At 43.6% G+C, this 25569-nt stretch overlaps 1 protein-coding gene across 3 annotated transcripts in view; it reads right to left on the bottom strand.

Moving 5' to 3' along the window:
* ACER2 (alkaline ceramidase 2) overlaps nt 1-24934 on the bottom strand; it is a 41393-nt gene extending 16459 nt beyond the window's left edge. Inside the window, exons 1-3 of one of the 3 annotated variants that reach the window (XM_033237442.1) lie at nt 24662-24934; nt 9082-9196; nt 8200-8341 (exon numbers count right to left, since the gene is read on the bottom strand). In XM_033237442.1, the coding sequence (XP_033093333.1) occupies nt 8200-8341; nt 9082-9196; nt 24662-24769 (365 nt within the window). In that variant the 5' untranslated portion in view covers nt 24770-24934. Of the gene's footprint in view, nt 1-8199; nt 8342-9081; nt 9197-12836; nt 12942-24661 lie in introns of those variants that run through there. The other 2 variants (XM_033237443.1, XM_033237444.1) reach the window with 2 other exon arrangements.
* Nucleotides 24935-25569: the final 635 nt, after the last annotated feature.

Raw genomic sequence — 25569 nt, 5'->3', positions numbered from 1 at the left:
TACAAAGTGAACATGTATAACTTTCATAAGTAAAACAGAGACCATTCACAAATCATAAAGCATCCTAGTTTAAAAGAAAAATTGTCCTATGTGTCTAGCACACCCAAAAAAAGCTTTAAGAAAAAATTTCAATAGACTAAGAAAAAATAGTCTATATTTACTGACAACCTACAAGTCTAGTATGCACTAGAATCTACATGGACAAGGTTTTGAAATGACAAGTCTTAAGACAAATAATTGATACTATCTTCACACCCCTCAGTGGAGGTCATTTCAGTAGAAAGAGCCAGAAGTGGCGACGTGATCCTAGACATGCTCTTTTTTTTCTCCCTGGGACCCATTTCCTTATCTGTAAAACGAAAAGCCTGGACAAGACGATTTCTAAGGCCTCATTCATGACTTAAATTTAGGAGTACATGATTTTCCTGAAGTTTCTGTTATTCCTCATTAGCACAATTTACTTTGGCCAAAAGCCCCTGGAACTGGTCACAGTTAGGAAGCCAATTTGAATGAAATTCCATTATAAAGAAATTAAAGGGCATTGAACCCTCAAAATACAAATTTATCTTTTAAATAGGAAAGCCATTCATCATCAAGGCACAGGAAATCATTGATCAAGCTGCCAACTTTCAGACTGGAATGAACAGGAATTATAGCTCTGAACCTCTACCAGAGGAAAAAATACATGTGGGAAAGGCTCCAGGCAGCTAATCCTCGGGAGAGGCATGTTTTTCTCCTGGCCTCGGCTGGTGTTCTTCATCTACTGGAGGAAAGGCCGCCCGCTCCAGCCTCAGGGTGACGGTCCACAGCCATCATAGGGCCCTTGGGGACCCACAAGAACTCTTCCACTGGGTTTGACACATGCCAAGGCAATTTGGCCTTTTTGTTAGGATAAACACATAATCAGAAATGTCCAGAGTGCATCACCTCTCTGTACCCAGTGGTTTAAGAACTAGGCACAGGTCAGAGAGGGCAACAGAGTGATTCAAGGCATAGGTGTTCCAGTGAGACCGATACGCATTCAAATTCTGCTTGCATTGCTTAGCAGCTGTGAGACCTTTGGCAAGTAACTCAACTGTTTCAGCCTTTCCCACATAAAAATTAAGACGCTCTACCTCACAGTGTTCTTGTAAGCATTAACACAGTGCCTGGTACATGTTATGTGCTAATAAAATGCATTATTACTATTATCCTTACCATCATTTTAAAAATAAATACTACTTTAAATAATATTATGGTTGTTGATATCATACTCTCAGGGAAAATGTGACTGAGGTGCTGTTGCAATCACCAAAAGCTCCACAGAGTACTGCCAAATGGTTTAAAGGCAGTAAGCTTAAAAAAACATGGGTTTTTGTTGTTGTTGTTGTTTTGTTTTTGTTTTTGTTTTTAGACAGAGTCTCACTCCGCCACCCAGGCTAGAGAACAGTGGCACGATCTCAGCTCACTGAAACCTCCGCCTCCTGGGTTCAAGCGATTCTCCTGCCTCAGCCTCCCAAGTAGCTGGGATTACAGGCGCCCGCCACCACACTAAGCTAAATTTTGTATTTTTAGTAGAGATGGGGTTTCACCATGCTGGCCAGGCTAGTCTCAAACTCCTGACCTCAGCCTCCCAAAGTGCTGAGATTACAGGCATGAGCCACTGCAGCCAGCTGCAAAACATGCTTTCTTTAGGAGAGGTCATCTGCAGACGCCTCCCCATGTCAGGTCCAGAAGGTGTACAGGAATGTGCAGGCCAACAAGGACATCCTGTGAACACAAACAGCCGGGAGAAGTAAACAGAGGCCATGTGGCCAGCAGAAAGACAGCCAGCCAGCCCAGCAGACCCCAGAGTCAACAGAGGCCCTGGGTACAAGGGAGCTAGAAATATCCAGGAGTAAGAGGCCTCAACAGGGTGTTTTTCTAAACTGTGATTGATGACAGCCTCTGGTCCTGTTTTCAACTTTCCAGCCCATTAGGGTCTCACACTGAAACACAAGGTCAGGAAACCCTTAGCACCACTGCTTCCTGTATTCTGTAATCCAAAATCGAATAACCCAGTACCATCATCAAAATATTTTCATAGTAAAGCTGCTACTGTTATCATTAACTACCCTTTAAAACAGTGGTTTTCAAGCCTATATCCTGTGTCCTTTTTTACCAAAGTAAAACTTTGTTTTCAGGCTTGAAAACTACTATCATTGGCTTTTTTACTAAAGTAAAAAGGAACACAGGGTATAGGCTTGAAAACCACTATCACTGGTTACCCTTTAAAGCAGTGGTAATTTCATTTCTGAAATGAAATAAAATTTATAGATGATAAAACCTCCCATCATAATGACCACCAAAAACATGTCCACAAGATTTCTAAATGTCGCATAGAATTGTAAATGTCCCTGGTTAAGATCTACTGCTATAAGCTACCAAAACTTAATCTATTTAGAACAGCCAGCCCTTGATGGTCACAGCACTATAGCATTTGGTCATGAAAGGGACCTCAGAGGGGTAGTCCAACCCTGTTATTTTATAACTAAAGCACTAAGGCCCAGAGAGTTTAAGATTCCAGCCTGAAGTCATCCAGCAAGAATGCTAGCAGGGCAGGCAGATCCCAGACTGCTCCCTTGCTATTCAAGATTCGAAAAATAAAGTAGATTATAAAGTGAAGGCTTTCCTGATATTTTCTAAAGATGAAATCATAAAAACTACAGAAGAACAAATTATTTAAGAAGTGGATACAAGGTTGGGCACAGTGGCTCATGCCTGTTATCCCAGCACTTTGGGAGGCCAAGGTGGGAGGATCTCTTGAGCCCAGGAGTTTGAGACCAGCCTGGGCAACACGATAAAACCTTGTCTCCTCAAGCCTGTAATCCCAGCACTTTGGGAGGCCGAGACAGGTGGATCACGAGGTCAGGAGATCGAGACCATCCTGGCTAACACGGTGAAACCCCGTCTCTACTAAAAAATACAAAAAACTAGCCGGGCGAGGTGGCGGGTGCCTGTAGTCCCAGCTACTCGGGAGGCTGAGGCAGAAGAATGGCGTAAACCCGGGAGGCGGCGCTTGCAGTGAGCTGAGATCCGGCCACTGCACTCCAGCCTGGGCGACAGAGCGAGACTCCATCTCAAAAAAAAAAAAACAAAAAAACAAAAAAACCTTGTCTCTACAAAAAAAAAAAACAAAAATTAGCCAGGTGCAGTGACAGGCAGTTGTGGTCCCAGTCACTTGGGAGGCTGAGGCAGGAGGATCACGTGAGCACAGGAGCCAGAGGTTGCAGTGAGCTGTGATTGTGCCACTGCACTCCAGCCTGGGCAACAGAATGAGATTCTGTCTCCAAAAAACAAAACAAAACAAAATAGATACAATTAGCCTATAATAGTTCCTTGTTCTCATTTTTTTCTCAAAATAAAAATATCTAAAAATTATTAATAACCATGAGCAATTGAGTATATGTCCTGAAGAGTCTCAGGACATTCTAGACAAGATGTAAGTAAGTTTTTTTTTCTATAAACCCAACATTTATATCCTACTGACATAATGAACATTAATAATTTTCCTATATAAAATATGTGCAACTATTATATATCAATAAAAAATTCAGGCCGGGGCAGTGGCTCATGCCTGTAATTCCAGCACTTTGTGAGGCCAAGGCAAGCGGATCACTTGAGGTCAGGAGTTCAAGACCAGCCTGGCCAATCTGGTGAAACCCTGTCTCTACTAAAAATACAAAAATTAGCTGGGCATGGTGATAGGTGCCTGTAATTCTAGCTACTTGGGAGACTGAAGCAGGAGAATCACTTGAACCCAGGAGGCAGAGGTTTCAGTGAGCCAAGATCACACCACTGCTCTTTAGCCTGGGCGACAGAGCAAGACTTCATCTCAAAAACAAACAAACAAACAAACAAAAAACAGAAAAACAAAAAAAAAAAGAACCACTTGTCCATAAGCCATTCATAATAACCACCAGAACCTATTGAGTCTTTACTCTGTGTGAGCCACTGTACCTTATGTAATTTTCTCATATATTTCTGACCGCATCAGGAAGACACTTTTGTCATCTCCACTTTACGGACAAGCAAAATGGGGTCCCAGAGCCTTTTTTTTTTTTAAGTGAATTGTTATTCAAAGCTATGTTGTCTAATCCAAACTCAGCCACCACACTCTACTGTCTCTTCTCCAAAAATCTCACATTAAAACGATTTTTAATGTGTGTTTAGAATATTCCAGCTAAGGCCAGATGTGGTGGCTCACGCCTGTAATCCCAGCACTTTGGGAGGCCAATGCGGGCAGATCACCTGAGGTGAGGAGTTCAAGACCAGCCTGACCAACATGGCAAAACCCCGTCTCTACTAAAAATACAAAAATCAGCCACATGTGGTGGCATGCGCCTAGAATCCCAGCGACTCAGGAGGCTGACGCAGGAGAATCGCTTGAACCTGGGAGGCAGAGGTTACAGTGAGCCGAGATCGCACTACTGCACTCCAACCTGGGCAATAAGAGTGAAACTCTTGTCTCAAAAAAAAAGAAAGAAACAAAAAAGAATATTCCAGCAAAGTCTAGATCAAGAAGAAAAGAAAAACATAAAGAAAAAGAAAAGAAAAGAAAAGAAAAAAGGAAGGAAGGAAGGGAGGGAGGGAGGGAGGGAGGGGCAGGCAGGCAGGCAGACAGGAGGGAGAGAGGGAAGGGAGGGAAGGGAGAAAGAAAGAAAAGGAGATATTTGTTTACTATTTGGTAAGTTCAGGCAGATAAACCGGAAATCCTTGATCTATAGAAATCCTGATTTTGACATGATTTTTTGGTTTGGTCTGCCACTTCCACTGCAGAGCTGCCACCTGTCCCATGTCATGGGGAGTGAAGTACATGCAAAGGGGCTTGGCCTTTTTGCCCTCCCTGGTCACGGGAAAATTGAAGATGTGCAAAGAGAGTTGAAATCTTTACTTTTTCCTTAACATGCACCTTTTATTTCTTTGCTCATTAAAATTTTCAATGTCCATTATCTCCATCAATTTGTATGCATATCTCAGAAATGCTAGGCAGAACTCTCCTCTCCATGCCCCAGGCAGTCAGGAAAGCTAACTTTGAGCCCTCTCTATGTTGCTTAGTATTATGCTAAGTGCCCTACAGGATCGTCTCAAAGATGAACACTATTATGTACTTAATTTTACAGATAGGGAAATAGAAAGAGTCAAGACAAGTCATACAGTTCACAAGTTGTAAAGCTAGGATTCAACCCGGATCGTTTCCAAAGCCAGGGATATATACACATATGGTATCCAGTGCCTCCAGAGGAGGACAGAGTGGCTATATCATCACATCTTCCCCAGAGAAATGCTGCAGGCTGCTGGTGATGAAAAACTCCCCACAGTCACAGACAACTCTGCCTCACAATGTGTTTTCATTATTTTTTTCTATTTTTTTTAAATGCGGTTTCACTGTGTTGCCCAGGCTGGGCTCAAGATCCTGGGCTCAAGAAATCTTCTTGCCTCAGCTTCCTGAGTGGCTGGGACTACAGGCGTGCACCACCTCAACAGGCTCTGTTTTCATTATTAAAGTTGGTAAGCTTTAACTACCAATGTCATCACCCCATTTTCTTCTTTCCTGCTCAAACAACATTCCTCCTACCTCCAAGAACCCAGAAAAGAAAAGAAAAAAAAGTTTTCTATAAGTAATACATTAAAAACTGTCTCTTGGAATTTCAATCCAGGCCTCCAGAATGCCACAAACACATACACAAAACCTTTATTTCCATTTCTTCAATTTCTTACTCAGACTTGAAAAATAAGTTATCTGAGAAAAGTGATTCCTCAGCTCTCAATGTAACGTACACCAGGTTTAGAGAAAGCGTGGTGGTGACCGGTGGGTACCTTTCAAGACAGAAGGAAAAGTCAAAGGGTAAATGGCTTGTTTCTCAGGCGGAGTCAAAAGGTCCCTACCTGCAGAACCACCTCATGACCCTACCTGGTGCCCTCTACCTCCACCTGCGTCCTTAACCCCTTCCTTGCCTCCCAAGGCTTCTCTTAAAAAGTTGAACAAGGAAACTAAACATGACTGGAAACTGGTGACAGCATAAACCAACCTGGCCACATTTGAAAGCATATTTTCCCTGCTGATTAGAAGGCCTCACCAAGATGGAGAACCACTTTTCATCTGAGATGAGGGACTTCTACTTGTAAACAGCCCTTTCTCTGTCTCTCACTCCCTTGCTCTCTTTCTCTCTCTCTCTCTTTCTCCGCCCCCCACCCCCGCCCTTTCACTCTCTCACTTTTATTTTCTGATAAGTAACCTTCTTGAGAGTACTTCTATCTGCTAGTGGACACTCAGAGATAATACTATTCAATTCAAATCCTGCTTCCCAGAATAAGATTGTACAGCGAATCCAATTAAAGTATGTTTTCTCCCTATCTCATTTTAAAATAAATATTTAGTATTTAAAATTAGGCCATGGCCAAGTGCGGAGGCTCACACCTATAATCCCAGCACTTTGGGAGGCCAAGAAGGGAAGATCATTTGAACCCCATCTCTATTAAAAACTACAAAAAAAAAAAAAAAAAAAACTAGCCGGGCGAGGTGGCGGCGCCTGTAGTCCCAGCTACTCGGGAGGCTGAGGCAGGAGAATGGCGTGAACCCGGGAGGCGGAGCTTGCAGTGAGCTGAGATCGGCCACAGCACTCCAGCCTGGGTGACAGCGCGAGACTCCGTCTCAAAAAAAAAAAAAAAAAAAGGAGAAAGAGAAAGAGAGAAAGAAAGAAAGAGGAAGGAAAGAAAGAAAAAGAGAAAGAGAGAAAGAAAGAGAGAGAGAGAAAGAAAGCAAGTAAGAAAGATTAATGTGTTAATTTTGCAAAAAAAAAAAAAAAAAAGTCAACCAGTTCAGATGAAAAGTAAAAGCGGCTGTTCCTCTCTGCAGCAACGCCCAAGAACAGCCAATGGCTGTAGTTAGGTGTCCTCACCTCCCAGGCATTTTTGTGCTAATACAAAAACATACTCAGAAAGAGTTTAGTTCATTCATTCTAAAATTAGGATATCACATATACAATTATATAATGTGCCCCTTGCAGCCAGCATTTTTCATAGATGCTTCTCCATTTCAGTCCACAGATAGCAGCCTTAGTTCTCAGCAGCTGCACAGCTCCTGTTCCTTTTCATAGTGCCAGTAAAACTGTAATGAATTATTTTCTTTTCCTGATATAACTCTTCCATGGGCACATACCGTTTGCTTCACTGAATCCATAGTTTTAGACTATTTAGCCATATATGTATATTTTGACAAAACAGTGTTCTACAGAAAATGTGGGTAATATGTTCCACGAGCGTTTCTTATCTTTATTGGGCCGAATCTCCTCTGTGCCTCTAGATAGTAACAAACCTCACATAGCTCCTCAGAAAGACTTTCTCTGACCAAACTCTAAATCAGCAAACTAAGTCACCACTATACCCTTATCAGCTTCACTTTGCATCACAGTACCTGACATATCCTAACATTACATTATTTACTTGCTTGCTTGTTGATTTGTAATCTCCCCAACTTCAGTGTAAGCTCATTAGACTCTGCTGTTTTGTTTACCTGTGATATTCCAGTGCCTAGAAAAATGCATAGTAAAATACAAGTGTTGAAAAATATTTACTGGATGAATACCTGTATAACCCTAACACAATGGCTATTAAAATGCATCCCTTCCTGAAATTCGGGGTTTCCAATGTGAACATATATACAGTATATGAGTGTGTGTGTGTGTGCGCGCGCACACACACACAGGTGCACAGCTCTCATCGGAAGCAAAAAAAAAAAAACGACAACTTGAAAACTACAGTATCTGTAGCTCCAAGAACCAGTTCATCAGTCTGGATTCTACTTCAGATGTATGAAACTGGTAGAGTTGGATTAGTCTCAAATAAATGTTCTAGCAGAAAATCAAAGAGTATTGAATTCAGTAATGCCGCCTCCACTGAAGGTCTTTCCACTCTTGCTCATATCAAACAAGGGCACTATTTGACTTTTGTCCCTAATGTTATATCAGTTCTTCCCCAAGCATTATTAAAATTCCCTCTTTAATCTGTCAGTTTACTTATATTGTCAGATCATAATAACAATCAATAGATATTGAACAAGAATATGATAAGCTCATCACTAGGCTGAGTTCAATCATGTGCTATTTTTCTTCATATATACGTTGTTATATTGGGTACTACACCTAGTGGTAAATGCAAAAATGTTTAGTGCAAGCTTACCGGTCATTCCGAAAGATCTTTGGTAGATACCTTCTGGGGAACCACATGGCCAAAGCACACATCAGAACCCAAAGGATTGCAAGTTCATCAAGCATCTGACCCAGGAAACTAAGGGTTGCATGGAAGTAGACAGATCCAATTCCTAGAATCAATTACAACCAATAAAAAAAAGGTCACCACAGAAGAGACACAAATTCAATACACTGCTTAAGGATAGTCCTTTCACCAATAGTTATCACAGTCACCAGATCACTCTCTCCCTCTGAAAAAAGAAACTGAAGAAAGAAACTCACACCACCCAGGCATGCACACCTCAAGTCTAGAAAGAGGATTTCAACTAGGGCCCAAATATCAGCACATCAGAACTTTAACAACTCCACAGTTAAACACATTCTGTCTTCATCCACTGAGCCTTTCTGGGAAGAGGCAGTAAATAAAATTCAACAGTCCCTCACTGTTAAGAATTCCCAGCCTGCCTGTCGGAGGAAATGGAAATGACACAAGTATTTCACAAAACAATGAGGGATCAAACATCTACATTTTCTTCTTTAATTTTAGTCCATTAGAAACCAGTCTCCCCAGAGATCAATTGTTTCATAAGACTTTCTTCAGACGTTCAGAAAATTGCACTGGCATAGCCCCAATAGCTACTACACAAATGAAGTCTCAGACGCACGCAAGGGATAGTAATGCCAAGCTTGTTATCAAGCCTGCATTCAAGAGTCCTTTTGCCATCACGTAAGTGGGAAAAAAAGTTTGCTAAGACCTCAGAGTGACTTTAGTTTACAAAACATTATGTTCAAAGGGGACAGGAAGTGTGTGGGATTCCTTCTACCCTCCCAACACCCTGTTAAGTCCGTGTTCCCAAACGACTCCACTTACCCACTACAACTAAAAGAGTCCAGATTAAGTAGATGCCGCTGTTGAAGCATGTTGCATACTGACGAAACAAGCACATGCAGATGGGCGGTAAAATGAAAAATAAGACATTGCTGATCTGCAGGAAAAAAATGTAAGACAGAAAGATGAGAATTAAGTAAAAAAGGCAAAAAATAAAGTGGCCTCTTCCAAGTATGTCCTTGCAAACTGGGATAAACATGGTCATATATCTTGTTTAAGCTCTTGCACGTTTTTTCTTTCTTTTTTCTTTGAGATGGAGTCTCACTCTGTCACCCAGGCTGGAAGGCTGAAGTGCAGCAGCACAATCTCGGCTCACTGCAACCTCTACCTCCCGAGTTCAAGCAATTCTCCTGCCTCAGCCTCCCGAGTAGCTGGGACTACAGGCACCCACCACCATGCCTGGCTAATTTTTGTATTTTTAGTAAGACAAGGTTTCACCATGTTGGCCAGGCTGGTCTTGAACTCCTGACCTCAGGTGATCTGCCTGCCTCAGCCTCCCAACATGCTGGGATTGCAGGTATGAGCCACCACACCCAGCCTCTTACACTTTTTTTGACTATAGATACACAATCAGGAGAACTTAAAACTTTTAAAATGACCATTTAAGGGGCTCCCCGCTCCTTCTTTGATCATAGGAGCAGCTATAAAAGCACTGCAGTCTATGAAAGCTGCCCAAGCTCCTCTTGATTCAATGAACCAGTAATTCTCATTGCAACGTTAATTATGAATCATTCTAATTTACTTGCACTTACTTTTTTTTCATCATCTTTTTTCAAGAGACTTGGTCTAGCTATGCTGTCCAGGCTGGGCTGAAGTGATCCTCCCACCACAGCCTCCCAAGTAGCTGGGACTAGGCACATGCCACCATGCCTGGCTGCGTTTACTTTTTTTTTTTTTTTTTTTTTTTTGAGACAGAGTTTGTTGCTTACAGCCCAGGCTGGAGCTCTTTGGCGCGATCTCAGCTCATTGCAACCTCCGTCTCCCGGGTTCAAGCAATTATTCTGCCTCAGCCTCCTGAGTAGCTGGGATTACAGGCACTCACCACCACACCCAGCTAATTTTTGTATTTTTAGTAGAGACGGGGTTTCACCATGTTGGCCAGGCTGGTCTTGAACTCCTGACCTCAGGTGATCCACTTGCCTCAGTCCTCCCAAAGCACTGGGATTATAGGCGTGAGCCACTGTGCCCACCTGCATTTGCGTTTTTAAAGATAAAGTCTGTATTAAATAAAGGTAAAAAAAAAAAAACAAAAAAAGTTTAATGAAGGCATCAAAAAGACCAGACATTGTCCAGCTCCCAATAATCCTCCCCAGCCAGGCTAGCCTTTTCCCCTGGGCCTACACAAAGTGAGGACTCTTTCTAGTTTCCCCCTTAGTCGCCCTTTGTCAGCTTTCTCATCCTAACCAAAACCTATTTTTAAGTAAAGATTATATTCGAAAGTTTCTTCCCAGCTTTAAAATGATATCATTTTATCTTGCAGACTTTGGTATGGATTTAAGCCTCTCTGTTATGTCTCCATGGGCATTCAACTTTTTAAAAATTTTAATAATCTATCTTATTTAAGGCAGTGTACTCAAAATATTGTCATTTGAACATGTAATCACTATTAAATATCATTAATGAGATAGTTTCCTTTTTTTTTTTTTCTTAGAGACAGGGTATTACTCTGTCAACCAGGCTAGAGTGCAGTGGCAGGATCAGCTCGCTGCAGCCTCCAACTTCCAGGCTTAAGGGAGCCTCCTATCTCAGCCTCTTGAATAGATAGGATTACAGGCATGCACCACCATGCCTGACTTTATTTATTATTATTACTTTTTTTTTGGTAGAGATGGGGGTCTCACTATGTTGCCCAGGCTGATCTCACACTCCTGGCCTCAAGCAATCCTCCTGCCTCAGCCTCCCAAAATGCTGGGATTATAGGCATGAGTCACCACACCCAGTCTAGTTTATCACTGCGCCCAGCCTAATTTACGTTATTTTGTTCACACGAAAGCCTTGAAGATCAGTGTAAATTTCACAAGCCTCAGTTTGGGCTAGACACATTTCCTGTGCTCAACAGTCAGCTACATGTGGCCAGTGACTGTCATACTGGAACCTCCTCCCTAATTTTTTTTTTTTTTTTTTTTTTTGAGACGGAGTCTCACTCTGTTGCCCAGGCTGGAGTGCAGCGGCACATCTCAGATCACTGCAAGCTCCGCCTCCCAGGTTCATGCCATTCTCCTGCCTCAGCCTTCCGAGTAGCTGGGACTACAGGCGCCTGCCACCACGCCCGGCTAATTTTTTTTGTATTTTTAGTAGAGATGGGGTTTCACCATGTTAGCCAGGATGGTCTCGATCTCCTGACCTCGTGATCTGCCCGCCTTGGCCTCCCAAAGTGCTGGGATTACAGGCGTGAGCCACCACGTCTGGCCGTCATCCCTAATTTTTGTAACTTACTTTTTGTTTGGTTGATTTTGAGGTTTTTTGTTTCACAGACTCATAGCCTTTTTTTTTTTTTCTGAACTTTAAAAAATTGAGGTGAGGCCGGGCGCGGTGCCTCAAGCCTGTAATCCCAGCACTTTGGGAGGCCGAGACGGGCGGATCACGAGGTCAGGAGATCGAGACCATCCTGGCTAACACGGTGAAACCCCGTCTCTACTAAAAATACAAAAACTAGCCGGGCGAGGTGGCGGGCGCCTGTAGTCCCAGCTACTCGGGAGGCTGAGGCAGGAGAATGGCGGAAACCCGGGAGGCGGAGCTTGCAGTGAGCTGAAATCTGGCCACTGCACTCCAGTCCGGGCGACAGAGCGAGACTCCGCCTCAAAAAAAAAAAAAAAAATTGAGGTGAAATTCACATACCATAAAGCTAACCATTTTAAAGTATACAATTCAGTGGCATTTAGTACATTCATAATGGGCAACCATCACCTCTATCTAGTTCCAAAATGTTTCCATCACCCCAAAAAGAAACACTATTCACATTAAGCAGTCACTCCTCATTTCTCCCTCCCTCAGCCCCTGGCAACCACCAATCTGCCTTTTGTCTCTATAATTTTACCTGTTCTAAATATTTCACATAACATAAGTGGAATCACACAATATATGACCTTTTGTATCTAGCTTATTTTTTCACTTAGCATAATGTTTTTAAGGTTCATCCATATTACAGCATGTACCAGTACCTTATTCTTCTTTATGGCTGAATAACATTCCATTGAAAGGATATACTACATTTAGTTTATCTATTCATACATTAATGGTTGCTGGGTACTATGGTCTGAATGTGTCACCCCCATACACAAAATTCATATGTTAAAACTTAATCATCAATGTGACAGTATCATTATTTGCCACATAATGACATTTCAGTCAACGATGAGCCACATATATGACGGTGGACCCATATTATAACGGAGCTTTAATGCCACATTTTTCCAGGTTTAGATAGGCTTAAGTACACAAATATTTACTGTTGTGTTACAGTTGCCTACAGTGTCCAGTACAGTAACATGTTGTACAGGTTTATAGCCTATGAGCAATAGGCCATACCACATAGCCTGGGTGTGTACAAAGCTATACCATCTAGGTTTGTGTAAGTATGGTCTATAATGTTATAGAATGACAAAATCTCCTGACAATACATTTCTCAGAATGTATCCCCAGCACACAACTGTACTAAGAGGTGAGGCCTTTGGAGGTGTTAAATTGGATTAGTGCTCTTCTAACAGAGGTCTGATGGAGGTATTCACCCTTCCTACCATATGAGAGTGTAGCATATACTCCGTCTTTGAAGCAGGGAGCCCTTGCCAGACCCCCAACCTGCTGGCACCTTGATCTTGGACCTTCCAGCCTCTAGAACTGTAAGAAATGAATTTTTGTTATTATAAATTACCCAGTCTAAGATCCTTTGTTATAGCAGCATGAACGGACTAAGGCACTGGCTGGTGTACTAATTCCATTTCTAACTTTTTAAGGAACCACCAAACATTTTCCCACAGCAGCATTTTTATGTTCCCATCAGTAATATACAGTGTTCCAATTTCTCACATCCTTGCCAACACTTGTTATATTCTTTTGTTTTTAAATTAAGGCCGTTTTAGAAGATATGAAGTGGTAGGAACATTCAGCTTTTAAGTCTCATCTCTAATTGTGGAGTGAGGGGCTCCTTGTACAGGACTGAGCATACAAAGGAACTATGTCGAATGTGAAGATGACAGCTAAGTCTACATGAGTAACACCCATCGGGATGGGGTGGGAGGGGTCCTGGACTAAACCCAAACAAAAACCACATTCAGAAATAGGTGGATAGGGTAGATGAACTCTGCAAAGCCAAGGGCACAGAACTTTCAGAAGAAAAGAGTGGTTACTCATGTTGGACAATACAGAATGGTCACTTAGAGGACGTCTCAAAGAACCATGATGGTGGGCACCTGAACTGAACTGAAGCGAGCAGGGCCAAAAAGCTTTCACCAGACCTATGAAACCACAATGGTATACAACTAAATAGAATACTTCAGTAAACCCCAGAGCTTGAGGCATAGGGCAAGTAAGGGCTGGCAACTTCAGGGACCAATGCCTGCCTCTGCCACCATCTGGGGAGGAGAGGGGGTAAGCACGACACTTTTTAGAAAGGGGAGAAAGATGGGTGGGAGAGAAATGTAAGTTAAAGGAGGAGAACAAGATCCTTGGACAGAGGCAGAATGGGAGCAGAGCTGTTGCCTTTGGTTAAAATCCAGGTCTGAAATACCTAAGTGGGGCTGTATCATTATGCAGAAAGGGGTACCTTTTTCTAGTTGGCTCACTTTGTTTTTGCTTTGTTTTGTTTTGAGACGGAGTCTTACTCTGTCACCAGTCCAGGCTGGAGTGCGATGGCGCGATCTCGGCTCACTGTAATGTCCACCTCCCGGCTTCACGATTCTCCTGCCTCAGCCTCCAGAGAAGCTGGGATTACAGGCGCCCACCACGCCTGGCTAATTTTTGTATTTTTAGTAGAGATGGAGTTTCACCACGTTGGCAAGGCTGGTCTTCAACTCCTGATCTCAAGTGATCCGCCCACCTCAGCCTTTAAAAGTGCCAGGATTAGAGGTGTGAGCCCCCAATGCTCGGCCTTTAGTTGGCTCACTTTGTTGTGGATCTTTCTCTCTTTCCCACATAGAAGTGCTATGTGCAACTAGTGACCCTGGGTAAGAATATGGACAAGTTGTCTGAGACGTCCCAGGTAGTATACAGTCTCCAGTCTGAGAAATGTGGCCAATTTTTCTTAGATTAATGAAAAGAAAAAAAGAAAAAGAAAAGAAATGTAGTCAGTTTTCATTTACCAAGAAGCAGGTACAAAGGAATCAGGACAAAGGTCTAAGTACTATACTGTATAAGCAGTAGGTTTTGTTTTGTTGTTTTGTTTTGTTTTTGAGATGGAGTTTCGCTCTTGTTGCCCAGGCTAGAGTGCAATGGCGCAATCTCGGCTCACTGCAACCTCCACCTCCTGGGTTCAAGCAATTCTCCTGCCTCAGCCTCCCAAGTAGCTGGGATTACAGGCATAAGCCAACATGCCCAACTAATTTTTTCTATTTTTTTAGTAGAGATGGGGTTTCACCATGTTGGTCAGGCTGGTCTAGAACTGCTGACCTCAGGTGATCCACCCTCCTCAGCCTCCCAAAGTGCTGGGATTACAGGCATAAGCCACTGCGCCCGGCCAACAGTAGGCTTTGTTCATTGTTATGACCAAAGTCCTTAACTTTTTCTTTTTTAAATTACACTTTAAGTTCTGGGATATATGTGCAGAACGTGCGGTTTGTTGCACCCATCAACCCATCATCTACATTAGGTATTTCTCCTAATGCTATCCCTCTCCTAGCCCCCCACCCCTTGAAAGGCCCCAGTGTGTGATGTTCCCCTCCCTGTGTCCATGTGATCTCATTGTTCAACTCCCACTTATGAGTGAGAACATATGGTATTTGGTTTTCTGTTCCTGTGTTAGTTTGCTGAGAATAATGGTTTCCAGTTTCATCCATGTTCCTGCAAAGGACATGAGCTCATCCTTTTTTATGGCTGCATAGTATTCCATGGTGTATATGTGCCACATTTTCTTTAGTCTATCACTGATGGGCATTTGGATTGGTTCCAAGTCTTTGCTATTGTGAATAGTGCTGCAATAAACATACGTGTGCATGTGTCTTTATAGGAGAATGATATATAATCCTTTGGATATATGCCCTCTAATGGGATTGCTGGATCAAATAGTATTTCTAGTTCTAGATCCTTGAGGAATCGCCACACTGTCTTCCACAATGGTTGAACTGATTTACACTCCCACCAACAGTGTAAAAGTATTCCTATTTCTCCACATCCTCTCTAGCATCTGTTGTTTCCTTACTTTTTAATGATTGCCATTCTAACTGGCGTGAGATGGTATCTCATTGTGGTTTTGATGTGCATTTCTCTAATGACCAGTGATGATGAACTTTTTTTCATATGCTTGTTGGCCACATAAACATCTTCTTTTGAGAAGTGTCTGTTCATATCCTTCACCCACTTTTTGATGGGGTTTTTTTTTTTCTTGTAAATTTGTTTAAGTTCCTTGTAGATTCTGGATATTAGCCCTTTGTCAGATGGATAGATTGCAAAAATTTTCTCCTACTCTGTAGGTTGCCTGTTCACCCTGATGATAGTTTCTTTTGCTGTGCAGGAAGTCTTTAGTTTAATTAGATCTCATTTGTCAATTTTGGCTTTTGTTGCCATTGCTTTTGGTGTTTTAGTCATGAAGTCTTTGCCCATGCCTATGTCCTGAATGGTATTGCCTAGGTTTTCTTCTAGGGTTTTTACGGTTTTAGGTCTTACATTTAAGTCTTTAATTCATCTTGAGTTAATTTTTGTACAAGGTGTAAGGAAGGTGTAAGGAAGTTTCAGTTTTCTGCATATGGCTAGCCAGTTTTCCCAGCACCATTGATTAAATAGGAAATCCTTTCCCCATTGCTTGTTTTGTCAGGTTTGTCAAAGATCAGATGGTTGTAGATGTGTGGCGTTATTTCTGAGGCCTCTGTTCTGTTCCATTGCTCTATATGTCTATTTTGGTACCAGTACCATGCTGTTTTGGTTACTGTAGCCTTGTAGTATGAAGTCAGGTAGCTTTCACTTAGGACTGTCTAGGCTTTTTGGTTCCATACGAAATTTAAAGTAGTTTCTTCTAATTCTGTGAAGAAAGGTAATGGTAGCTTGACGGGGATAGCATTGAACCTATAAATTGCTTTGGGCAGTATGGCCATTTTCACGATACTGATTCTTCCTATCCATGAGCATGGACTATTCTTCCATTTGTTTGTGTCCTCTCATTTCCTTGAGCAGTGGTTTGTAGTTCTCCTTGAAGAGGTCCTTCACATCCCTTGTCAGTTGTATTCCTAAGTATTTTATTCTCTTTGTAGCAACTGTGAACGGGAGTTCACTTGTGATTTGGCTCTCTGTTTGTCTGTTATTGGTATATGGGAATGCTTGTGATTTTTGCACTTGATTTTGAATCCTGAGACTTTGCTGAAGTTGCTTATCAGCTTAAAGAGATTTTGGGCTGAGACAATGGGATTTTCTAAATATACAATCATGTCATCTGCAAACAGAGATAATTTAACTTAACTTTCAATGGAATCATTTTAAGAATCAAAGATCCATAAGAGGGTGTTTTAAAAAAAGGTCATTTTAAGAAGGATCTTAAAAACCATCCCTTGGGCTGGGCACGGGTGGCTCATGCCTGTAATCCCAGCATTTTGAGAGGCTGAAGCGGGTGGATCTCCTGAAATCAGGAGTTTGAGACCAGCCTGGCCAACATGGCAAAACCCTGTCTCTACTAAAAATACAAAAAAAAAAAAAAAAATTAGCTGGGCATGGTGGCCGGTACCTGTAATCCCAGTTACTCAGGAGGCTAAGGCAGGAGAATCGCTTGAACCTGGGAGGCGGAGGTTGCAGTAAGCCGAGATCACGCCATTGCATTCCAGCCTGGGTGACAAGTCTCAAAAAAATAAAATATAATAAAATAAAAAATAAAAATAAAAACCATCCCTTGTTTTACAAAGGGATATAGCTGAGGGCCCTGAAAGGCTCCAGGGCTGGATGAAGTCAGAGAGCCAATCTGCACAGAGCCGTCTCCTTCCACTGCCCCCAGGTGATTTTCAACCCCAACCCATCCAACCACATTCTGACCTTCTTGGCTTAACTCCTCCACTAGCATCTAAAAATTGTGAATCGCATCACCCACTGTGCATCACACACTGTGCACATATGACCAGTTTCTTGGCTTTGATGTAAACATGGCTTTCCTCTTGTTAAACTAGAAATAAAAGGAAGAAAAGGAGATGAATGGGGAGGAGGAGATGAAGGGGGATCAAGGGAGTGAAGAAAGAGGAGAAGAAAAATGGATTTGTTATACCATAGGTAACTTAAAACCTGATCTTTCTCCCTTCGTATACATGAATGTGTTCTTGTAAAAAAGGAACAAAGTTTCCTTTCTAGCCTCTTCCCCGGAGATAACCACTGTCCTCATTTTCTTCACATTTACATGAATAGGTACATATATGTCACATATTGTAACATTCCCATTGTACAGCTTCCTTTTCTCCTTCAACAATATTCCCTGCAAACCTTTTCATCCTAGATAATAAAGATCTACCTCACTTGCTGTAAGTGAGGCAGATGGCAGCAGTTTAGACATTTTCCAGTGGAAGGAGCACCAATTTACAGTCCCACTTATAATGTCAAGAAATACAACGCATTGCGATTTTTACCCCAGAAGATCTTTAGTGCCTCAAGTCCTCTCAATCTACCTTGCTTCTGCTAAGTGCAACTATCTACTCCCAAACTGTCCCATAATGGCTTCCTTGGGTTATATTTCCACTAGCAATGGACACACTAATCACTTTAAAATGTATTTATATATTATTTGCAAAGGCATGAAGTCATTTATCACACCTACAGCAAAATTATGATATGTCACTTTCTTTTTTTAATTTTTAATTTTTATTTATTTATTTATTTATTTTTTGAGATGGAGTCTCACTCTGTCACCCAGGCTGGAGTACAGTAGCGAAATCTTGGCTAACTGCAACCTCTGTCTCCCAGGTTCAAGCAATTCTCCTGATTCAGCCTCCGCCAAGTAGCTGGGACTACAGGCAAGTGCCATCACGCCCATCTAATTTTTTGTATTTTTAGTAGGGAACCAGGTTTCACCATGTTGGCCAAGCTGGTCTTGAACTCCTGACCTCAAGTGATCAACCCACCTCGGCCTCCCAAAGTGCTGGGATGACAGGCATAAGCCACTACACCTGGCCCAAACAGTTTCTTTAAATGTGCATATTAGAAGCACCATTTAGAAGCACTATTTTGCCATATGCTTCAAATAATACTGAAATTACACTATTGCTTCTGCCTAGTCCATCTACCAAGGCTGGCTGGCCCCCACTGTACCTTTTAAAGACATCAATATATGGAAAGGAAAAGAACAAATTAGTGGAAGACTTTCCCCAAGACAAAAAGATGAACACCAAAAGAAATACAAAAAAGCAAACCAGTCATGGTTTAAAAACAGACTCATGGCTCCATCTCTACTGAGATGTATCCCTCAAAATTGTATTGGTCACTGAAATTGTAGAATAGTTCACTCAAGGGGTATATTTTAAAGCCTATTGTTAGATTATAGCATGCTCACAGCTCACTGCAGCCTTGAGCTCAGCCTCCCGAGTAGCTGGGACCACAGGCATGTGCCATCATGTCCAGCTAATTTTCACATTTTTTGTAGAGACAGGGTAGGGTTTTGCCATGTGGCTCAGGCTGGTCAAGTGATCTGCCAGCCTCGCCTGCGCTCAAGTGATCTGCCAGCCTCAGCCTCCCAAAGAACTAGGATTAGAGGTGTGAGCCACTGCGCCTAGTCCACGATTTTTAAAATGTATTATTTCCTTAGAAAGTTATTCATGCTATGAATTTCCACATAACATTTGCTACAAAATAATCTCATGAACATACTGCAGTCTCATCCTGATGCATCTGAATGTGCACTTTCCAGACAGAGGGTAAATAAAGACAAAACAACAGGCTGCACATATTCTGGACAGCAGGTTCATAAACGGCTGAGGACTTTTACCCTGGCTGATTGGATTGCCTGTCCATCTTTATTGTGTGCTGATTCCTACCTACCCATTCCATTGTTTTACTTCTGTTCCTGGGATGACCAACTGTCGTGGTTTGCCTGGGACTGAGGGGGCTTCCCAAGGCATGGGACGTTCAGTTTTATTTTATTTTATTTTATTTTTTTGAGACGGAGTCTCGCTCTGTCGCCCAGGCTGGAGTGCAGTGGCCAGATCTCAGTTCACTGCAAGCTCCACCTCCCGGGTTTACGCCATTCTCCTGCCTCAGCCTCCCGAGTAGCTGGGACTACAGGCGCCCGCCACCTCGCCCGGCTAGTTTTTTTGTATTTTTTTAGTAGAGACGGGGTTTCACCGTGTTAGCCAGGATGGTTTCGATCTCCTGACCTCGTGATCCGCCCGTCTCGGCCTCCCAAAGTGCTGGGATTACAGGCTTGAGCCACCGCGTCCGGCCTCTAACGTTCAGTTTTAAAATCAGAAAAGTCTCAGGCAAAAACCCAGGATGGGTTTGGTCACTCTATTCAGTAGCCTTCTGCAAAAACCACCACTCTATCCTCACAGTACATCAATCCCATGCACACTACTACTAACACCCTCAGCGGCTTGTACACACCTCTATCATAGCCCTCACCACCCAGATGACTATTTACAGAGCTGGTCTCTGTAATAAGCACACAGTTGTTGCCCAGTAAATGCTCAGATTGATAGATCGACCGATAGACAGATTCAGCCTGAAGAGAGTGGGATGTAGGACTTGGCATATAACGAAAGGTCTATTTATCTTGATGACTGGGGACAGAGCAGAAAGTGACAGATCATGAGCTGATTTTATGCATGTATTTTGCTTCAAGATTCTTTTCAGCCATCAGTTGACTTCCTTCTGTCCTCAAGTCCCCGCTGAGCAACAGAGTCCCCAAAGGCCAAGCTCAGTGGGTAAAAGGCAGATCCAGCTTTTCTCCAAAGTGGCTAGGTCTATGTGACTGGGGCCTTAAATCTTTTCTTTTCTTTTTTATTCTTAAGATGGATTCTTGCTCTGTCACCCAGGCTGGAGTGCAGTGGCCTGATCTCGGCTCACTGCAACCTCCACCTCCCAAGTTCAAGCAATTCTCCTGCCTCAGCCTCCCGAGTAGCTGGGACTATAGGTGCGTACCACACTTGGCTAGTTTTTTGTATTTTTGGTAGAGATGGGGTTTTGCCATGTTGGCCAGGCTGGCCTCAAACTCCTGACCTCAAGTGATCCTCCCACCTCAGCCTCCCAAAGTGCTGGGATTATAGGCGTGAGCTACCGTGCCCAGCCAGGGGGTCTTAAATCTTAAAATATAAAAAGGAACTCAATTCAATAAAATTTGTATTTAGAAGAAATAGTACAAAACGTGCACAAGTAAAAGGCTGTGAAAGGAAATTACATGTTCATGGAAGAGATATTAGGCTTGGCTGAAGCAAAGGATGATAAAATTTGAGGCAAAAGAGATTTGCATAGGCCAAAGCAAAATGTTTTGTATGCCCAAACATTGTCAGTGAAATCAGTGCACTCTCTTTAGTGTGTCATTTCACAGTAATTATCAGCATTTAAAGTGAATATCCTCCTTGACACAGCAATCCCCATCTAAGATTAGTACTTGCAAAAGTACATCCAGATGCATGAATGAGGATATTCACTGAATCACTGTTCAAAAACCAAAATGAAAACAATAAAACAAACAGAAACTATATGAAATGTCCATCAATAAGGATTGATTAGATAAATAAATTATGATCAATCCATTAAAGGGAGCACTGTATAAACATTATAAACAGGAAGAGAGCACTATATGAGCTGATATGGAAATATCTCCAAGACATATTAAGTGAAAAACACAAGGTACATAAGAGTTTACACAGTACGCTCTCAAATGGGTTGGAAAAAAACTTCAGGTATTCATGATTTTGCTACACATGCTTTTGCTATTGTTGTTGTTGTTGGGTTTTATGTTTGTTTGTTTGTTCTGAGACAGTCTTGCTCTGTCACCCAGGCTGGAGTGTGCAGTGGTGCAATCTCAGCTCACTGCAGCCTCCACCTCCCAGGTTCAAGCAATTTTTCTGCCTCAGTCTCCTGAGTAGCTGGGATTACAGGCACATACCACCACAACCAGCTAATTTGTTTGTATTTTTAGTAGAGATGAGGTTGCACCATGTTGGCCAGGTTGGTCTCAAACTCCTGACCTCAAATGATCTGCCTGCCTCGGCCTCCCAAAGTGTTGAGATTACAGGCGTGAGTCACTGCCCCCGGCCTTATACATGTGTATTTTATATGCACACACAGATACATGTGCTTTTTACATGCCTAGAAAATATCTAGAAAGATACAGAAGGATATTTTTCATGCTACAACTTACATACTCTAAATTTTTTACCATGATCATTTTTAAAATAAACAGTAATTTTAAAAACTACTTTAAGTAAACTTTTTTCCTATCAAAAACTATGAGTTTTATCCTAGAGCTAAAATGGTCCCAAGACAGGAGTTTTAAGTTATGCAATAACTAAATAATAAATATCTATTCTATGCCAAATAGATAAATCTAAGTTAGTTACAGTGGCACTTATAGCTTCAAGATAACTCTCTTGGTAGAGTCAAATGGATCAAGTTCTGACTTCAGCTGTGCTATGCTTTTGACGACAGCAAGTTACATAAACTCTCTAGGCCTCAATTTCCACCTTTAACAAATGGATATAATAAATAGAACCCATTGTCTAGGGTGAGTATAGAGTGCCCAGCAGAGCTTCAACACATAGCAAATAAGTAATGGTAGATAGTAGTATCTGAAGGTATAGTAGTGATGTGCTACCCCGAAGACCCATTAAGAAGGTCCTAGATCCCTCTCCCAGTCTTCTCCTGATTTAACATTGACAATTCCTCCAACTTTTTCTCAAAACTGGCAATGATTATTCGTTTCCTATAAACTGGGTAATTAGACCTGTTGCCTTATTATGAGGATTCAAGAGGATATTTATCACCACATAACAGTTCACTGTCTTTCTCAACACAGGAGTAAGATAAGCACGGGAACGTCCTGTGATAAGCATCAAAATATAAGTAGTACGTAAGAACACAGGGGAAGAAGGCCGGGCATAGTGACTCACGCCTGTAATCCCAGCACTTTGGGAGGATCACTTGAACCTGGGAGGTGGAGGTTGCAGTGAGCCAAGATTGCACCACAGCACTCAAGTCTGGAACAGAGCAAGACTGTCTCAAAAAAAAATTTTTTTTAATAGGAACAGAGGGGAAGAAACATTTTTTGCTAAATTCCTTGGACTTACACTCAACAAAGCTAGGCAATGACCTTATTATCTGACACCTTACGCTCTCTGCTTTGCCAAGGCAATTTTTGTGGTTTATGAGTATTCCAAGGAATAAAGTTTGTCAGATGGGCCAGCTGGGCTAATCAGCCAGACACTGCAGTTGAGGATCAACCGCTCATTTCTGAAAATGACTTTAGCACTCACTACGTAGAGTAATAGCTCCAATGGGACTAGATTAAAAGTGAAGACAAACTCTCCCTTTCATCCAGCCCTATGACACTTTTCAAGACAGACTCAGAGAAGCAATACACTAGCTTATTTGGCCAAAATAACCAAGCTTGACCCTCCCTCTCTATAGACCCCAGACTCCACATATAATAACCTTGCTAAGTGTGTGAGAACCTGTCATCAAGCTGTCTTTTCTTCTTGAACTCTGGTGAAATCCTTACTCTTTCACTATATTTGTTATTTACAAAAGGACAACTTGTGTTACCACTGGTGTTTCTCCTTATTGAAAGTACCCAGAACTACTCCAGCCCATCCTCTGTGTGCAACTATTTACCTCTGACAGCATGCTCTGAGAGGTTATGTAATAGATAAGTCATGGCCACTTCCACTAACTGTCTTTCATAGTCGCTGTAGAAAGCAGAGGGCCAGGTTTTCTTTGAGACCCTGTTGCGCAGGCTAGAGTGGAGTGGCGCAATCTCGGTTCACTGCAGCCTTCAACTCCCAGCCTCAGGTGATCCTCCCACCTCAGTTTCCCAAGTAACTGGGACAACAGGTGCGTGCCACATGTCCAGCTAATTTTTGTATTTTTTTGTAGAGATGAGGTTTCGCCTTGTTGCCCAGGTTGGTCTCGAACTCCTGGATTCAAGCGATCCACCTGCCTTGGCCTCCCAAAGTGTTAGGAATACAGGCGTGAGCCACAATGCCCAGCCTTATGTTTTCTTAAGGAACTAACCTAATCATAAAAAAAGAAGCAGGAGTGTTTGTATGGAAGCCAGCCATGGATTTCAACACTGAGGGAAGAGAGAGCCCAGACTTCTGGATTGTGGCCCCAGCCATGCCAGAAATGTGAGCATGACAGCTCCCTCCTCAACAGCCCAGTTTTCTCATCAGATGAATAAAAGAGCAGGGACTAGATCATCTGAGATTCCTGCAGGCAGTAAGCACCTGACTCCTGCCAAAGACATTCTCTCTAGCAAATCCAGAAGGAAAAGCCCTAAAAAACAACCTCAAATTCACAGTGACCCAAACCAGGAGTTCCTGTTTTCCTTGTTTGGGCGGTGAAAAGATAAGCCACAGAAATGACCACGCAAAGTCTCACATTCTGTACCAGGATTCTGAGCCATGGAAATACACAAATAAGAGGCATTTCCTCTCCCAGCTGCAACCCTTCCCTACCACAAGAACTAAAAACACCCAGGATTCTGTAATGGGGAAGTTTCTGCTCACCCTTATCTAGGGACCTAGACAAGTCCAAAACCCGCACATTATCACTCCCAAACTTTCCTTTCACCCCTCAGACTTCAGAACTGGAGAAAGCACAGTCCTGGGGGAGTTGAATTAGCGGCTTGCGCAAGACAGGACACTAAAGGCAAGAAAAAAAGAACGAGTAGTAATTAACTTGATTCTGACCAAAAATAACTCGACCATTATAGGCATGTTCTTGGGGTTGGGGCAAGTCTGCCTGGTGGGAGTGACCCCAGCCGCGGGGACCTGCCGGGGGCGTGCTCTTCCCAGCACGCCGAGAGCAGGTATTCAGTGCAAAAACGCACAATGCGACCCAAGTGCGTCACGCCACAGAGATCCCAGGGGAGGAAGAGACTTGTCCCGGCAGGTTCACCGCCCCCAACTGACCCAAACAAGGAGAATGGGCTGACATAGCCCCTGGTTCTGGACGCGTGAGGGCCAAACAAGACAATAGGACCATCACACACACAACACAAAAAATGACAGGAGGAGGCAGAGGAGCCCAGCTGTCGGGAATGGGGACAGGAGAGGAGGACAGATGGAGAACTGGAAGGAGCGTGCTGAGGAGGGGGTGTGGACTGACTCAGCCCCTGGAGAGAATGCCCCCAGATACGCGCAGGGACCCACGTCCAGCTTCCAGACGCTGCGGCGCAGGGACAGCCCCCTCCCGCCGGCCCGCCTGCCTTCCCCTCTCCCGCGCCCCGCACCGTGTTGTAGAACTCGGCGATAGCAGGCACGATGGTGTAGTTGTCCTCGCACCAGTCCACCTCCGAGCTGCCAGCCTGCAACTGGTCCCACCAGTGCGGGGCGCCCATGGCCACTCTGGAGCATTGGAGCAGCTGCTCCCGCAGCCGAGAAGAGCCCAGAGCTGCTGCAGAGGCAAACCGCGGCGACAGCCCGCGGCGACAGCCCGCGGCGAGAGCCGCTTTATGAAGTACCGGGCAGCCGCCGGATGTGCGCCTCCCAGCCGGCCTCCCGCGCTCCGCCCCGCCTCGCCTCGCCTAGCCTGTGGGACGTGACTCGTTCTCAGGCCCTCCCCGGCCCCGCCCCCTGGGAGGCCACGCCCATCGTGGGGCGGGACCCGCGTGGAAGGAGGGGTCCAGGGTGGGGCGCCGGGAGGCGGGGTCCGGGCTCCAGACGCTTCCAGACTACCCAGCACCCGGCAGGTGGCCAGGGGCTAGATGGTGCTACCCACGCCTGCCCACGCCCATCTCCTGGCTCAGACTCGCAGGCGCCCCCGGATTGAAGGAGCGCCAGAACTCTGCCTGGCAAAAAATTTAAAATAAAAAGAAACCCAGGAGGACCTGGACCTCTCTGGACTCAGGGAGAGTTTGCAGCAATTTTGCTGCGCCGGGCGTTGGACGCCAATGCTCACACCAGAGAAGTGCCCTCAGTCCCTGCGAGGCCGGACGCCACTCGCTGCAGTCACTGTGGCAGGAAGACCTTCCTGGCTGCTGGAGCAGGCTGGGTCGCCCACTCCCTGGGGGAGCAGTTCTATTTAGAGTACGTTCCTGCCCTCCCTCCCCTTGGCTCCAGCGTTAGGGCTTAATCTAGCCTTCGATATGGGGACTTACGCAAAGGGTCAAACGTCAGCCATCCCAAACTGCAGAGGATG

Source organism: Trachypithecus francoisi, unplaced genomic scaffold, assembly GCF_009764315.1.
Source record: "Trachypithecus francoisi isolate TF-2019V2 unplaced genomic scaffold, Tfra_2.0 Lachesis_group16, whole genome shotgun sequence".
NCBI classification, from domain to species: Eukaryota; Metazoa; Chordata; class Mammalia; order Primates; family Cercopithecidae; genus Trachypithecus; species Trachypithecus francoisi.
The sequence above is the reverse complement of the archived record's forward strand: the minus strand, read 5'-3'. Positions and strand labels throughout refer to the sequence as shown.